The sequence below is a fragment of the Zychaea mexicana genome, assembly GCF_025766255.1.
Source record: "Zychaea mexicana strain RSA 1403 chromosome Unknown BDB00scaffold_7, whole genome shotgun sequence".
Taxonomy (NCBI): Eukaryota; Fungi; Mucoromycota; class Mucoromycetes; order Mucorales; family Lichtheimiaceae; genus Zychaea; species Zychaea mexicana.
The window spans coordinates 235,398-251,912 of NW_026516670.1; the positions used below are offsets into that span (position 1 = coordinate 235,398).

Consider the following 16,515-nt stretch of genomic DNA (forward strand, 5'->3'; position numbering starts at 1 on the left):
TCCGTCGTTATTATTCAAATTAAACTTTTTTGTCTACAACATATCTACTAGGATTCCACTTCTAAAGCACCTCCGGTTACGATTTGAAGGCTTATTATCGTCTAGTTGCATGGTTTTCCTTCTGCCTTCCATATGCTGTTTGTGACTTACACCATTTTTGTAAGCCCCTGATGTGTAACCTTACTAGTAGTGCGTTGCTGTCGTCGAGTCATACTACTAGAATGGTTTCGTCGTTGAAGAGCCTGTTGTGTTCTTATTAAATCATCATTGGTAAGTATGTGTATGCTACTCAATTCCATACACTTTTTGCTCGATATTGTAGCAAGTAAGTAAATAATTTGGAGTATATAGCTCGACAGGAGATCCTAGATATTGCGGAAAAATACTGCAGAACAACATAGGCAGAATATTGTTGGACCAACCTAATCTAATGAGATATTCAAAACCCAAGTTTTCGCTCATCACTTACTGTACTTAAATTGATGTGACATCACCGACAGCTGGTGATTAGTAGGATGAGAAAAGAACAACGCGAAGCATACCAGCAGTGGAATATATCTCTGTTGACGAAAATTTTCTTGGTGGTAATTCAAAAAGTTTACTGCGATAGCTCCAGATGCTATTCATCCCACAATTACTGGGCACTTGCCCTTGTGTATACAAAACCTAGTTGTCAAAATAAAAAAAGGAAAGTATATATTTACAGCAAAAAGGTTCTTTGATATTAATTACATAGGCCCGTGTTGATGGTGGCGATGATAATTATTATTATCTTTAAATAAAGGTGAATCTAGTAGAGCATCCGATAGCCATGCAGAATCATCATCATCATCCTCAGCTTCAGCAAACGACTCTGCCAGGCTCGATTTCCCCCGGCTGCTCCTACTTTGTCGACGTTGAGTTTCTTCCTCTGATTCAGTATCTCGATCTAGGTGTGGTTCGATCGTGATGTTGAGATCTGAAAGGCGACGAATGTCCACTCCAGCTGGCAAATGATGGTTGCGCCGCCGCTGTTCCAACTGTATACAAATTATCATCAGTAATCCGTCATTCAATAAACAGCAAATAGTTTCAAGAAAGGAGCTTACTGTAGACACTTGCTCCTCCAGCCGATCCTTCATATCGCCAAAACCATACATGCATTCATGGATATAGTCTGTTATATCTATACATAGAAAAATCATTAGCCAGAGGGCCTACGAAAACACGCGTGTAAAAATGCCATACCTAGATGCTCTTCGGATGAACAAGTGTCATGTCCATCTCCACTATCCTGATCCAGTGTAATCTTACTTTCTGCTATGCCTTTCCAGCCGTCACCAAGATCAATTAAGGGTCCTTCTTCTGGGTCCTCATTTTTAAGCGAGTTATTTTTTAAAGTTTTGATACTGTTTTCAATATCGACGACACGCTCAAGAGCTTCTTCAATGTCATCGTCGATTGCGTCAATAAAGCCAGTAACAGGTCCAGGGGAGACATGTACATCATAGTAAACATATATCTGATCCTCAAAGTCAACGTAAAACAGGCACGGTACATTACGGCCAGGGGCAACAGCATATAGACCTGTAAATTATGATGTCTTTAGTGGTGTTACAATTTTGCCGTAGATATGATCAAGTTACCTGCAGTAAATGCACACACGCGTCCTTCAAATGCAAATTTGACCAGCTGGAATTTGACCTTGGATTGCCCTTCTTCATCCTCTGTTCGTTGGCTCCAGTCTATTAGATAAGTTACACCGTTCCATGCGCAGGCTACAAAGAGTTCAGCACCAGGCATCTGCTCCTCGTTCTCGTCTTCGTCTTCGGCTTCGCTCCAATCACCATTTTCCTTGTAATAGGAACTCGTGTTAGTGCTAGCTCTACTCCCTCGTCGTGATGGCGAGTCGGCCGCTGTCGAATCGCTGACAGCGTCCGCGACAGCTTTAGTGATGGCGGATTCGACGTCGTGCGCTTCAATTGCACCGCTGTTGACTGGCTGTTGCTCATCCGTCGACGACCTACCCGTAGCGCTGGAGGAAGTCCTTGCCAAATCATGATCTTTGTTGTTATTGTTGCTATTGCTCGAATTTTGTCGTTCATTAGTGGGTATACGAGATAGTCTGGAAGATGAGCTGAACGCTGGCGAGGCTGCATTTGATACGTTTTCAGCTTTGGTGCTGCCATTGTTGGATGAATATGATTCGCCTGGGACAGAGGGCGAAGGGAATCGCAGTTGTGGAGAGCTGGCTGAACTTTGAAATGAAGGGTATTGTCTCAAAAACGAAGGCGGAGGTGTGTGATCCAAATTCGACGATGATGATATATCCAATGTGGCCAGACTGAAAAGTTTGTGCGTAACGAATAGGTCATGCGGTGAAACTTCTTTTGTTCGAAGGTTGTAGATCGTAAACTTGCCTAAACATATTTACCATCATCAGTAATCGCAATTACCTGGCTTCCTTTATCCCAAAATCAGAAATTATCTACCGTCCATGCTAAGCATGCCAATTTGGTTTCCATCATCTGGATCGTCCTCGCCGTCGTCATCATCTACTTCCCCTCCTTTATGATTATCTAGTGCGTGCATTATATCGTGCAGCCGTTTTCCCACAACAATTTCTGTAGCAACGGCACCACTCTCTTCTTCACCCATGATATCGTCACCGTCAATATCCGGCCAATTTTGGACAATGTAGCTGGATCGCTTAATCTCGTCACCTGCCACGTCCTGGATTTTGCCTTCACAGTTCATAATGATGTTCTCCGTCTCTATTCCTGCAGGGATATGTGTATCTTTCGTACTACTGCCTCGTTGTAAAAGCGTGCGAATTGTACGCGTCGCTCTGGATAATGGTCCTTCGCTCGCTTTTGGTGTTGTTGCTAAACTTTCCTCGCTTCCTTTGCTCTTTACTCGTGCACTATCGTCTGCTTTTTGCTGATCGGATTGCTGAGATGATGCATACGATGTGCGTTTTTGGAGGCCATGATATCGTCCGTAAAACGTGCGAGGAGAGTATTGTGGGGTGAAATCGCGGTTGTATCGGTTGCCATGACAATCGATAATGGTAAACGTGTTGCCAGGCTGCGCAACAAGTAGAATAGGCTCATTGGGCCTTTCTGGGTGGACTGTTGTTGCCAGTGAAGTAATCTAGTCCGCAATAAAATATACGCTTCAACAAGAGAAGAAGGTAAGTTTTGTTATAAATGCTTTTCTTACCTGACCGTCGAAAACCCAAACATCTTTGATCAACAGTTCAACTTTTCCATCTGGATTTGGCAGAGTCGTGTAGTGCTTAGGTTGAGCTAGATCCGCGTCTTTGGCTGACCTCGATGTTTTGCTCCATCCCATTCCTTTTCGTAGTACGCTCGCAGAAGGTCGTTCTTTAGGATCCGACATGACGCTTCGATTTGCCAGCAGTTTCCCTCGCTCTTTACTGGACGATAGCACGGAAAGCGATGACTGAATAGACGTAGGAATATAATGGGATGATAGGTTGCTTGTTGATGCTGGTGCTTCAATATTTTTCGGTAGTGGCTGGTCGGCGGTCGATTGAAGCTGGAACGCGTGAAGTATTCGGTCCGTGCGTGCGAGTACAAGTTCATTCAACGAATCGCCATCTGTTTTTTTGATTCATGCTTAGTTTTTATACATATCAAATCGTGGAATAACAAAAGGAAAAAGAGTACGCATAGTGAATTTACCAACATCGGCAATAAGGATGCGGTTGACATTGACAGGTACGTTTAGCGACAAATTTGGTTTTTGTAGGTTGTGGATGTGCGGTTTGTCGGATGTGCCCTTGTAGTGTTGTCCGTCTTCTGCACTTTGCTCCATCATGCGTCGAAAAGCTTGAATACTGGACGTATCCGAAGCACGTCGCCCGTGTTTTAAGTATTCATCAACTGACATGAGCGGATGATCGGCGGCAAGGCGAGGTATGTCGAAAATATGAGCTTGTCCTTCAGCATTTATGCACACAACCGAGTTCTTTTTTAAAAAACAAAAAGATCTGCAACATTGAGATATATATTGCATCGTCAACATGCATGTAGTATTTCTCTGTACGTACCTTTCCACAGTTGCGTACGTCGCCAATAGCGATACAGGTAATCTGTACGTTTACGCGCATGTTTTAAGTCAGATAATAGATATAACAAGTCTTGGTCCTTTATTTTTTTGTAAACGTCGAATGGTAAAGAACTTACAGTGCCTAGACCGTGACAAACAAATGTCGGCAGGCCATGAGCACATTCTCCTTTGAATACTGCTAGATCGCCACTAAGGTTGCCAGTGACAAATTCATTTTCCTAGAGAGGAAAGGGCAGAGTCATGTCAGTGAAACGTAAATGAGCGCGTTTTTTAATGAAAGAATCAATCAGTTTTTACACCGTCATTGTCAACGTCGCCAAGTACAAGAGCATGTGGATTCATATTGCCCGAGAACGACCATTTTAGCCGATTGACTAAAGAAATCGTTCTCATGCCTTTTTTTTGTTCCTTGTGTGCTTGGTTGTAAAAGTCGTAGAGTAAAAGACCGTAAAAAAGCGTGTACGGATTCGGGAACTTTAGTTAATCCGACTATTGTACTACCACCTTGCCTGGTGTTTGTTATCATTAAATAATATATAGATATATGCAAGTATGTATGTAACAATGGATCATGATGCCGAGCGCTCTAAATCCGTGGAAGCCCGTCGCTGTGGACGAGATCTTGCATAACTATCCTCGTCTTCTTCTTCTTCCTCATCGTCGTGCCATTCCGTCCAATCCACTAAAGAACCATTGTCTGTATCATTGCGGTTCAAGAATGCCATGGATTCGACGTCATTCTCTTCATTGTTGGCTTGTGCTACAGCACGTTTTGTGACGGCATAAATATACGCCATCACGCCAAACGAGAGAAAAGATCCAATTACCGTTGCAGCAATGCGTATGTTATCTGCAGTGCGCTCGTCGTCAGTCATGTCATCATCGTCACCCAGTATTCGCTTAGAAAATGATGTAAAACTGCTGCCAATGTATATATGGATGCCAATTTTGGTTAAGGATATTGCAGTGCCAAGGGTAAAGTCCCTGAGCGAAATATCGGTTGCCGAGAACAAGACATTCTACAACATATCATCAGTAACAGAGGATGTACATATTCTGCAGTCAGGATGAGGAATTGCATACCAGGATGTTAAAAGGGTACGGAGAGAGTCGTATCAAAAGAAACATCTATTTATAGGTGTTAATATACTTATCAACCAAAACTTCCACATCATCATCGTCTCGCATTACCTTAAACCCGGATTTTTCGACTGCACGGACCACAGCATGGAGGTTTGGGTGTCTCAACATGAACCTCTGAACCCGATCTTTTAACCATAGCCGGGAAACAACAAAACAGGCAACGGCACCAGCCAATGCGCTGAAATAGGACAATGGAAATCCAGCGGCAAATCCAAATGTGAAGCCAGATAGCGTGAGGTACAGTCCATACCCCACCATGGGAGGAAATCCACTTAGAAAGATTAGAAACCCCAGCAAAATGTATCCACTTGCGCCCATTCCCTTGACAGTCTGGCTAAGCTGCTCCAATGCGGTGACCAATTCGCGCCGATAGATGTATGCGATGAGCATGGCAAAGTTGATAGCTACTAACGCCGCCAAGAACAACTTCCATCGCTTGGCGAATTCCCATATCCGTTCACGCGTTAATGCTTGGCGTATCCGGGCAATGCGCTCCCCTCTTTGACTCCCTCCAGCTGGAAACCAGTATATCCGCTCGCCTACGTTGGTGACGTTGGTGGCGTTTGTGGATACCGGTTCATTGCGAACGTCATGGTCTTGTTCTGTGCTCATTTCATATATGCTGCCGTTTTCTGTTAAGACCCACCCCAAATCGTCCCGCAATCGATCAACAACTTTTTTTTTCAACCTTTTCCTTCTTCTATACGATTATATAGAGACGATCCGAAGCACCAAGAAAAATCCATTTACCATTGGGCGTTGCTAAGAGATGCGAATCCCCTGCCAAAGCGATCGCTCCGACTCGTTGCTGAGCGTCTGGCGGCAGTTTGCTTCAAACATACAGAATGAGCTCAGTTGTTCGTCGTCCCAAAAAATATACAGCGTGGTCCTATTTGTCAAAACTCTTACCTTCGGTCCATAATAAACGGTAAAAAGTTAAAAGGAGGTGCTGCTTTTTAGAGGATAAAAAAAAGAGAATCACGGATTTGCCCCCTTTTAGTCTGTTTCCTGCAGTATTTTTACCCGCCCTATCTCTAAAACGCACGTTTCGGTTAGACTGAACACCTTACAACAACAACACACACACGTACAGCAGGATTCGGACGATGCTTTGACCGTAAACCAGATGATTATATGTTATTCTCGCCTAATCAGGCAATGAACCTTTGATTTTGTATTGTTTAGTAGTATAGGTTTCTGAAGCTGTCAAGTTTTATACTCAACAGCATACAAAGATCGCAGAAGCAGGAGTTATATACTGTATTGATAAGCTATCTCATGTTGATCATGCGAAAGACGCCTTTCGCAATAAGGAATTAAGCACCAAGTAGGACTAATATCAGAAACGGGCAGCTGGGTTTACAATCTTCATCACTTCGGATGAAGATTGTATGACTAGCTAAGTGATGGAGTAGTTGCAGCAAATCTTCCTCTACTGACGTGGGTGAGTGAGCTACATCATGTCTGTTGTGAATAAGTTGGAGGCCGATGGCTACCATTACCTTGAGCCATCTTTTTGTCTGTGTATTATTCTATCTATCTATTTGAAACTGATTATGTCAAAGTCAGAAACTCGAGCACGTTCCCCAACTTTGATTACAATGTATCAAGCCTATTAATGGGATAATTCATTTATCCAGCTGTTTATAGAAATGAGCTGTCATGAGCGAGTAACCGAAATAACCGCCCTACCAATACCAACAAGAAGCTTAAGTAGGTAGTATAATAGACATAAAAGATGTACTTTGAGTTTTATAAACGCGCCATTAGGAGAGCAAAATGAAAGGCCCCGTTTGGTCGGCAAGTGTTTGACCCAGTTCCAGGTGAGGTGCTCACATTTCCCTTGCTCAATTCGAGCACTCGGCGGCGCTAATTAATACAAAGCCAAATACAAACTTTAAAAATGATTAAATGTCAAAGGATTTAGTTTCGGACGTTGATAAATGCCGACAACGTATCATTCACATATTGTTGAAAAATCAGGGGCTGTTTGAATCGTGGGGATGATACTTGATGTAATCTCTACCATCTCGGACGCGCGTGTACATGACGCTATTCGAGAAGAGAAAGAGAAGATCCACGACGTTGTAGCTTGTCAAAGATTAGTCCTTTTGGTAGTAGAACATATGGCGTTGTTCCTGCTAAGACAAAGAGAAATCTGTGTTTATTAACCGAAAAGATGCCACAAAAGTAATTAGATTCACGGCAGCAAAGTAAAACAGTATATGATGTTTGACAAGTAGCGGTATTAATTGTTACTACTTTGTACTATACGCATTGCTTAGCAGTACATACACCAGCTCAATAGTAGGTCATTTTGAGCAATGAGTGCCTTTGCTAGCTATACCTGTAACGCTCGCTTACTCTACTCAAGTGGATCCTGCTAAGCCCTTACCAACGGCCTGGATCTAGGTTTAAGACTTCTCTATTTATACATGAACTGGAATTCGGATGCAGTTTACCCGGTCGATCCTTTTATAGGTAACGTCGTCATTAACCGATTTACTCCATATCATCTAGAACACACAAATCCAAGGGCCTCAATAGCAGTAGTAGCTCAGATGGTCTGAGTAAGCATAGAAAAATTACCATTACACAAAATCGTCTTGAATGTAATTATCTTGTGTGTAAGACATAGATACCAAAGCTCATAAATATATGGTGTTCCCTTTTGCCTTTACCAAATTCTAGGAGTAATTCAACTGCAGTAGTCGAATTTACGGTATAATGTAAAATAGAGATAGCAAGTATTGTCAAGATTAAACGGTAGCAATTGTAGTTAGAGATGTCCCGGGAAAGCATAAAGCAGGTTAATGATCTCGTGTGTACAATAAATAAGGGCCATTTTGATTTTATATTTGCGGATCAACAAACGGTTGATTTTAAGCTAGCATATTGGTTGGTAGTGCAAGGGCGAGACACTCGCTTTGAAGTCTTGTCTGTTTGCTTCATGTGATCATCTCCCTCCTTCCCTCTCCACAATAGTTAAGGTGCTGGTTAGAAGCAAAAAGGGAGAAGAGACTGCACTTTGGAAAAAAAAAGTTTTTTTTATTAGGCCACCCGGATATCGCTTTTTCAAATGAGAATATAGAGAGAGAGATGTTATATTACTTTTGAATGTAACACAAGTTCGTTTTCAATTTTTATTGCAACTCTGTGTAGGAAACCTTTCTTGCCTCTCTTTCTGTTCCAATTCCTTCATTTTAGCTGCCACCACCACCACACATATACACACCCCTTCTCGTTCCCTTCTTTTCTCTCCCCGCCCTCCCCTTCCCTTTCCTTTCAAACAGTACAGCGAGAAACACAACCCAATCCTTCCAATGATCAGGCGTTCTCTTGACTCTGCGCACGCACCTAGCAGTGCCGCTGCCGCCGTCCTGATGTACAAACGTGCGGACGAAGAAGAGCAGTCGGCAGCAGGGTCTGTCGCTGCACCTGCTAAGACTGAGGCAGAAAGTAAGGAGAGAGGGATCATTACGAGATATGTTATTTCTAAGGCCAGTAGAACTAACAAATTAATTCACATATCAACGCACATAATCAATATCTTACGACTGTATCTTCATCACATATACGAACAAAACAAAATAAAAAGAGTCGCCCGCTCCAGCAAAGTCAAGCGACACTCCTTTTGCCAATGGCAACTCGCAATCGGTTGAATTCCCTAAAGAAACGAGCAAAGCAGAGGACAAACCGGCCACCACCTCCAAAGCCGAAGAATCATCAGCTAAAGCAACCCCTACTTCTTCATCAGAAAAGAAACCAAACGACCATGCGGCTACCTCGATTCCCACCATTTCGCATCCCGGTGCTGAAACGTCCGGTGTTGAAACATCGACACCGACTGTAGCAAGCGACACGCAAAACAGCAATTCGGAAACCTTGTCGAGCAGTGCCATTGGCGCCATTGTTGCAATCGTGTGCATTATCATCCTGGGTGTGATTGCTTTCTTCTTTATGAAACGACGACAAAAGAAAAAGGCAGCGATGAATAACCGCTTGACCCGGTTCTCGATGGGCCCTACGTATAACGCGACAACGGGCGACAACACATCCTACGGTTACAGCACGGCCATGTCGAATAATACAGCTAATAACAACTATGCGGATCCGTTTGCTTCATACAATGCTGCCACTACAGCAGCCACAGCAGGAGCAGCCTATGGTGGAGCAGCAGCAGCAGCCACAGCAGCAGCAGTAGCAGCTCCTCCTATGAGCAGTTTTAACAATGCCCCACCACCACATACTGCTACTGCTGGCTACAATAACCCAATGGCACCGCCTGTGATGGATTACAATAACACCGCCCCTGCCATGGATTACTACAATAACCCACAGCCAGTCCATCAACAATACTCGCCCCAATTGGCTCAACCGCCACTACAACAACAATCGATGATGTCGCCACAAGCTGGTACTATGGCCTCTCCTCCCTTGCCCATGCAAGAGTCAATGGCTGCTTCGGTTCTTGCGGCGGGTGCAGCTGTTGGCGGAGCAGCTGTTGCAACTCAACAACAACAACAACAACCGCAGCAGCAACCTATCCAGCAGCAGCAACCTATTCAGCAGCAGCAGCAACCTATTCAGCAGCAGCAGCAGCAGCCTATTCAGCAGGATCAGCCAATGATACAGGAACTGCAACAACAACAACAACAGCAGCAGCAAGAGCAAGCAGCAGCGGCAGCAGGCGGAGCGGGTGATTACCAAGCGATTGGTATATTCACGGTGGTAGCAGGCTACATGCCGGCTTTGAGCGATGAAATACAAGTTCGGCCGGGCGATCAAGTGCAGATGTTTGTGGAGTACGACGATGGATGGTGTCTGGGCGCCAACTTGACAACAGGTCAACAACGTGGTGTGTTCCCTAAGCATTGTATTTCGCCGCCGCCTACTCCGACCGCGACCGATCCACTCGCAGTACAGCAGCAGCAGCAACAACAACTACAGCAACAGCCCGTTGGAGCAGCTGGCAATCAGCTTTCGGTAATGGAACTAAAACACCAGAGCAAGCGGGTCAGCTCTTTGTACAGTAACCCTCCTCAGTAGAGTAAAAAAACCACACACAACTTCCTCTCGTTCTCCCTAGCCATTCCCACTCTTTCTTTGTGTGCGTCTCTTCTATCCGTGCGTGCATCCTTGCTGTTCGTGTTGTTGTGTTTCTCACCGTTTTCATTCTCTCTCTCTCTCTCTTCATTCCGTCTCTCCACACCCCCACCTACTGCCCCCCAAGTAAGTAGAGACACAAGAGCACGAACCAATCCCCCCTTGCTTCTAGATTAATATATCCATTATATATCGTTTGTTCGTTCGTATGTAGCGCGTGTTTTCTTTTCCAGAAGATGAGATATGCATGGCTTTTCATTGTTCATGCCAAGCGGTCTCCCCAAGTGTCTACTTGGAACGAGAGAAAGAAAGCAAGTACACTACTGGGAATGGTGATAATGAAAGGGTGTGTGCGTGTGGACTGTTATAATGAGGTGGATGGCAGAAAGAGAATAAAGAGTCCCGGCAAAATGTGGAGTTTCAGGGAGCACGTTCTTGAGGGACCTTCGCACCAATCTTCATTCTCCTAAAAGGCTACCCGCGCGGCCTTGTAAAAAAGCTAAGAGAAGCGTCATGTAATATTATTGTGCTGTTAATCGATACGATATCACTGGTTGGTGACATGCGCCACCCGACTAACTCGTATTTGGCAACGCAAGTATATTGTTCAAGGAGCAAAACCCGAGGGAGTGTGTGTCGGTCATCCAGACCTTAGCAGCAGTATAGCGTATAAAAGGACCCGGCTTTCTTTCTTTCTTTCTTTCTTTCTTCTTCCCCTATCTTTTCTGTGTATTTCTTCTCTCTCTCTCTTTCTTTGCTCATATAGCAGCAACACCAACCCACTCACTTACTCTCCCCTTCCTTTCTTTCCTGTATCAACCAACCCCTATCACCCAACTTTCTCTCTCTGACGCCGGCCGTTCCCCTCACATTCATCTCTATTACTACTACTACTACCTCTACTGCCACCAACTCAACCACCAAATACAGCACAGCAATGACAGCATCTCACAAGCTTTTCTGCATCGCATTGCTCTTGACTTCGTTTTTCCTTAGTGCACTGGCTGCACCTATCAAGCGAGGCGAATCCTACAAAGGTGATGGCACGTTTTATACCGTCGGCCTTGGATCATGCGGCACCGACGACAGCAACAGCGATCTCGTAGCTGCTTTGAACGCGCCTCAAATGGGCTATAGCGCAAACCCAAACAACAACAAAAACTGTGGACGTAAGGCGCGGGTGAAGGGCCCCAAAGGCTCGGTTACTGTGAAAATCGTCGAGTAAGTAGGAACATTACTTACCAGTAGTAGTAATAGTAGCATTATTACTCCTTCATCAGGCAGATCTCACTAAATTGCTTTGTTACCATCTTTAGCACTTGCCCTCCGTGCAAGAAAGGTGATCTCGATCTGAGCCCAGCAGCATTCGGCAAGATTGCTGACTTTGACGACGGAAGAGTCGATATTTCCTGGTCTTGGGCATAAAGAAGCTCTTTTCTTTTTCTCTTTGAATCAGAGTGCACACATAAAGGAGAAAGAGATGTTCCCAGTCCACATGTGGAATCGCATCCACTACATATTAAAAAGACTTCTTGTTACTGTATCCTAGCAACGTTACGTTGCTTTCTTTTCCCCCATATACCTCCCATCACCGTCATCATCATTATCATCATCATTTAAAAACCCATCTTGTACTTTGTCGTAGCTTCACTCACACACCCACTCTTTAACAGAGCCCTCACCTATATACTCCACGTCAACCCCACATAAAGAGAAAAAACCAGATACTATAAATCTTCTTGTTATACTAGTAGATGCAGTAATGTTTCCTGTCATTATTGATGTTGTGTAAACATTGGAGTGGCTACTATATACAACGGCAAAATCAACATTGGGGGTGGGCGTTTAGCGTCATCGTGTCTTTGGAAAAGACGGGTTGGGGGAGGCACCGGAACACAAAATAATATTAGATCTAGACTCTCGCTTCTCTTTTGACAACAGCATGGAATCAACAGTATGTAATGACATGATAATAACAGTAACAGCCAAATAACATCACTATTGCTGCCACTGCTTAACATTGCCATCCGACGATGGCCGAGTCTTTAGTAGGTACAAAAAAAGTAAAAAAAGAAAATGACGTGAGAAATGGGATAAATCTAATTATACTAGCCCGAGTAGGCCACTTTGGGAAGCTTGTCTTCGAGCCGGTCCGCGTGCTGTTTGCCAACCTTGAGAGCATCGAACCCGAGCTTGGCCTTTTGAAAATCCTGTCCAAATCCCGAGTTTGGTTCTGGAACATGGGAGAGCGGCTCGGCAAATGAAGACAACGACGATGAAGAAACCGCGGAAGGTTCTGAGCTCGTCGAGGTCGTCGCCCCGTCATTATCGTCTGGCTGCAGTTGTTGTGCAAACGTGGCAGTTACTAATAGCAGCATAAACAGCCACGCGATCTTGATCAGCACCAGATTGCTATTATTCTCGGTTATCATAATTAACAATCGGGGTTTCGGAAGGCAATACGGGTGTTGGGGTATTCTTAGGATGGCAGGAGACGGGGCGGAGGACGGGACAGTATGGCTGTTGGCTTGGATGAAGGGAGAATACTTCAGCACATCTATCATGAGCGCTTATATATACTTTCTGAACAATCACTTTTGAGCCATCAGTAATCACCTGGCAGCATCATAATTTACCTATTGAAATATACACGCGTCACACACATTCATACAGGTAAAGAGAGAGACAAAGAGAGAGAGAGGACCATGACAAATCCCCGCGAGGACCCCGTCTCCTTATTTTACATTTTTATGCGTTGCGAAAGAAAAGAGAGAACAAAGTATTATGTCCGCCCACAACCACTACTACGAAGAGCAACAAGAAGGCGCACCTGTTCAATGTGCCGACTCGAGTAATGCGTCATCGTCCTCGTTGTCCTACCAGGACTCATTCCTTCGCCTTTTTCGCGATATATCCCAACTGCAATGGGTACGCGAATCGTTCTCGTCACATTCGAAGCACCATGAAGGCTTGCAGAAACGACAAAAAAAGGAGGAGAATATCAAAGCAGGTCTAGAAAAACAGTTGTACGTACGTTGTCGTCATTTACAGTTCAAGCTCACCATTCTATATATATGCAACTGGAGTGAAAAAAAAGGAGATCAATAACTCAATCTTTGATATTGTCATTTCTTCTTTCCTGTAGACATACGCTGCTTAGCAACAGCAGCTATGGTGAACGTGACCATGGAAACGACTACGACAGTCATGACCACGCGCTAGTAGAAAGCTTGAGAAGCCGGGTACAAGAGTCCCAAACAAAACTAGGTAGTATTGAAGAGCAACTGAGGGATGCCGAGAAAATGGTAATAGTAAGAAATAATCACATCATGGAAAATGGAACCTTTTCTGATCACTGATGATGCTACGTGGGATGACTTATTAGTTGACGGATCTGTTGATGAATAAACGGCGGCTCGATAGGTTATGTGATGAACTACACATGTTATATGACGAGGTTCGTTTTTTAAAGCTCGTATTAGCAATACCGCAATCACCGCCATTAATTCATTTTAAACTTAAAACAACCGGTTTTATGATATCATCCCCTTCTTCTGTGCTTGCGCATCCATTGTATCTATCTTACAATTACTGCAGGTGGTCCCGGCAATATCCGACAATCCCGGGTTTGATGATGAACAGACCCTGAAACGTGAAGTGTATCATCTTCAGCAAAGTATACCACAGGTAAATAGCTGTTCTTTTCTTTTCACCATAAATGTCATTTTCATAAAATTAGCTGGAAAGGCAGGAGGGGTGCACAGTCCTCCATTTCACCAGATGACTAAAAAAGGCACATCTAGATTGAAGCAGATATCGACAGATACCTTATTGCACAAAAAGAATTGCACGATGCTCGAGAATCCATAGCGAAAGCCATGATGTTGTTACCGGGTGCTTCCGCATTTGTCAATAGACAGACTATGGTCAGTTACGGCATGAACAGCAGTAGCAGCAGCGAAACTTTGGATGGACTTTACCCCTCCAAAATGGCCCTAGACCCCTCAGTTGCCGCCACCCAAGGTACAAAGTAACAGCATGTGCACTTTGTATAGGGCGATGAAGATGATTAAAAGCTTTGAACAAAGAACACTGAAATCACATTACACGTAGATGCAACAAAACTTGCCCAAGACGCCAATGAACATTTAATCCATGCATCTGACTCTTGTGATCAGGTACCACTTTTGACGATTCCATCTTTTGGCAAAGGTACTTGTATAAAAGCAACCCTAGTTTCCAATGTTTTCTCTTTTAACTCTTTCATATGTGTTTTTGAATCTATCACTGATATTAGATGACAATGTGGCCAGTGCTTTAAGCGCTTACCGCGACTGCAAGATGCAAATTGAAACATTGTTACGAACGAAAATCAACCCTCGCTACAGCCAACTCCAAAGCCAGATTGCCATGTCGCGTATACACTTTGAGCAAAAGACAATCGAATGGGTCGACAAACAAATCACCATGCTAGAACGCGTTTTGCGAGAGAACGGCGCATTAAAGAATGTCAGCCTAGATCGTGAAATGGGTGTTTTACGTATGGGATCAAATGCGGCCATGATAGCCGTCGCAGCAGAAGCAAGTGGTCGTGTCACAGTAGATGATGTTCTTGAAGTCGATTCATCAACAGCTGAAGTAGAACGGAATGGACCTTTGCCTGTATATTCGGAGGATGGAGGAGAAGGGAATATTGACGACGGAATAACAACAGATCAACGATACCGTGACGCTATGATGGCAGACCAACATGGCGAATCATCGTCCTCGCAACAACGACAACAACAGCCGCATACAAACCATCTCGACAACAACAGTAGTGGCAGTAATAGCGCATCGCAACTACCAGCTTATTCGTCTCATAATCATCATCAGAATGATGGATCATCTTTTATGACAGCAGCAGCATATGATGAACACGACCAACCTCCTGCATACTCCACAAATTAGATCCATAAATAAATTTCCATAAAAAATATTTTTGCCATACACGTATTATTTCCTCCTATTCTCTTCATCATCTTTTATGGAAAAAAAATCTTGCTGTTGTAGGGAAAGTGCTACATAATCCGTCATGTGGCAGGCGGCTGACGAACGGACAGAACATTCCGCTGTGATGATCCTATATGAGGAAACTATTAATCAGCTGTTTACCATTTACTATAATATTCCTTAAACTTTTCGTCGTGCAGCAGCATGCTATACGATCGTCATTGAATTTTGACGGCTGAAGCATAGTAAGCTAGATATTCGTCGTAAGAGAGAGCATTCGCGTATCTGACACTGTTAAATGCTTATACAGATAGAATGGGATGTAGATAGGGAGCACATACGTAATTGTGGAGTATACATAGAAGGGGTAGTTGACTATATAGAAGAAATTGGGGGTGTACCTACTCTGCTATACGAGCAGAAGCGAGCCATTTGATCAATGCTTTTCCTGGTATTGTATCTTGTGTGGTTTGTGGGTTGGTGCCAGAATATGCGACTGATAGGTAGGTCTTGATTCCCATCTCGGAATCCATGAGATCGGGGTTTCTGTTGTTGCGCTGATATGCTCGAGAAACGGTAAGCACACAAACAAGGTATTGTATTATTGCATGCTGCTTTTAAAGTCTGAGTATCAACAGACTTTCGTAGGCTTGATCGGCATCGGTTACGGTTGATACCTTTATGAGCAGCCTGATGCAGAGCGATGACATACTGGATTGATGAAGAAACATCTGTGGGGAAAAAGAGACGTGGGAATGACCACTTTCTCTCGGTTATCTTCATTGATCTATCTATTTATTTTTCTTTGTCGTTCTGGTCGATAGGTCGAGTATACGATTAGCAATAACAGATAAGCCGTATAGAAAAACATGTCAGGAGATTTTTGCTCAAGCTAGCTCTAGCTATGGTCAAAGAATTTACATGCAGCACCATTATGTTTGACATATTTCAATACGTCAATACTATTCGTTAGCTACGACTTGCAATAAGATGCGGCCCAGTTACTCTACTCTGTGACAACATCACCTTTTCTTTGATAATCGTGCCCTTAGATAATTACAAGAATTATCTGATTTTCATGCAAGATAGACATTTACCCGGTCGCGAATGAAGGTGCTTAACTGCAAAGAGTGATCCATGAAACTTTGTGTATTTAGGGCACCCTCAGGGGCCGCCGATTCGATATATTTTCTTTTCCAC

General features: G+C 43.8%; 6 protein-coding genes across 6 annotated transcripts; 3 read left to right on the plus strand and 3 right to left on the minus strand.

Annotated features, from left to right (window-relative positions):
* Positions 1–728: 728 nt before the first annotated feature.
* BDB00DRAFT_867998 (uncharacterized protein) lies at positions 729–4,467 on the minus strand (the record flags this gene model as incomplete). Its single annotated transcript, XM_053126409.1, has 10 exons — positions 729–1,019; positions 1,089–1,165; positions 1,228–1,566; positions 1,626–2,399; positions 2,472–3,132; positions 3,202–3,602; positions 3,687–3,972; positions 4,055–4,096; positions 4,191–4,292; positions 4,372–4,467. The coding sequence occupies 10 exons, from the start codon at positions 4,465–4,467 to the stop codon at positions 729–731; spliced, it is 3,069 nt and encodes a 1,022-aa protein (XP_052984135.1).
* A 176-nt stretch (positions 4,468–4,643) lies between these two features.
* BDB00DRAFT_755665 (snare associated Golgi protein-domain-containing protein) lies at positions 4,644–5,535 on the minus strand (the record flags this gene model as incomplete). The annotated part of the gene is made up of 3 exons (XM_053118848.1): positions 4,644–5,093; positions 5,158–5,202; positions 5,266–5,535. 3 exons carry the CDS (start codon positions 5,533–5,535, stop codon positions 4,644–4,646), a joined length of 765 nt encoding a protein of 254 aa, XP_052984136.1.
* A 4,265-nt stretch (positions 5,536–9,800) lies between these two features.
* BDB00DRAFT_802312 (uncharacterized protein) lies at positions 9,801–10,415 on the plus strand. Its single transcript, XM_053121943.1, has one exon. It carries the CDS (start codon positions 9,844–9,846, stop codon positions 10,264–10,266), a length of 423 nt encoding a protein of 140 aa, XP_052984137.1. The 5' UTR covers positions 9,801–9,843; the 3' UTR covers positions 10,267–10,415.
* A 935-nt stretch (positions 10,416–11,350) lies between these two features.
* On the plus strand, positions 11,351–11,748 carry BDB00DRAFT_751860 (RlpA-like double-psi beta-barrel-protein domain-containing protein-containing protein; the record flags this gene model as incomplete). The annotated part of the gene is made up of 2 exons (XM_053118634.1): positions 11,351–11,544; positions 11,640–11,748. Coding segments are annotated over 2 exons (303 nt in total), but the record flags the coding sequence as incomplete, so codon positions are not given.
* A 365-nt stretch (positions 11,749–12,113) lies between these two features.
* Positions 12,114–12,997, minus strand: BDB00DRAFT_543799 (uncharacterized protein). The gene has a single exon (XM_053117798.1). The coding sequence runs from the start codon at positions 12,885–12,887 to the stop codon at positions 12,432–12,434; it is 456 nt and encodes a 151-aa protein (XP_052984139.1). The 5' UTR covers positions 12,888–12,997; the 3' UTR covers positions 12,114–12,431.
* Positions 12,998–13,625: 628 nt separating this feature from the next.
* Positions 13,626–15,273, plus strand: BDB00DRAFT_784391 (uncharacterized protein; the record flags this gene model as incomplete). The annotated part of the gene is made up of 5 exons (XM_053120459.1): positions 13,626–13,634; positions 13,921–14,010; positions 14,127–14,346; positions 14,437–14,535; positions 14,621–15,273. 5 exons carry the CDS (start codon positions 13,626–13,628, stop codon positions 15,271–15,273), a joined length of 1,071 nt encoding a protein of 356 aa, XP_052984140.1.
* Positions 15,274–16,515: the final 1,242 nt, after the last annotated feature.

Bases quoted from the DNA above. Each gene is read 5' to 3' on its own strand.
- BDB00DRAFT_543799 (XM_053117798.1), bottom strand. From the start codon at position 12,887: ATGATAGATGTGCTGAAGTATTCTCCCTTCATCCAAGCCAACAGCCAT.
- BDB00DRAFT_802312 (XM_053121943.1), top strand. From the start codon at position 9,844: ATGATACAGGAACTGCAACAACAACAACAACAGCAGCAGCAAGAGCAA.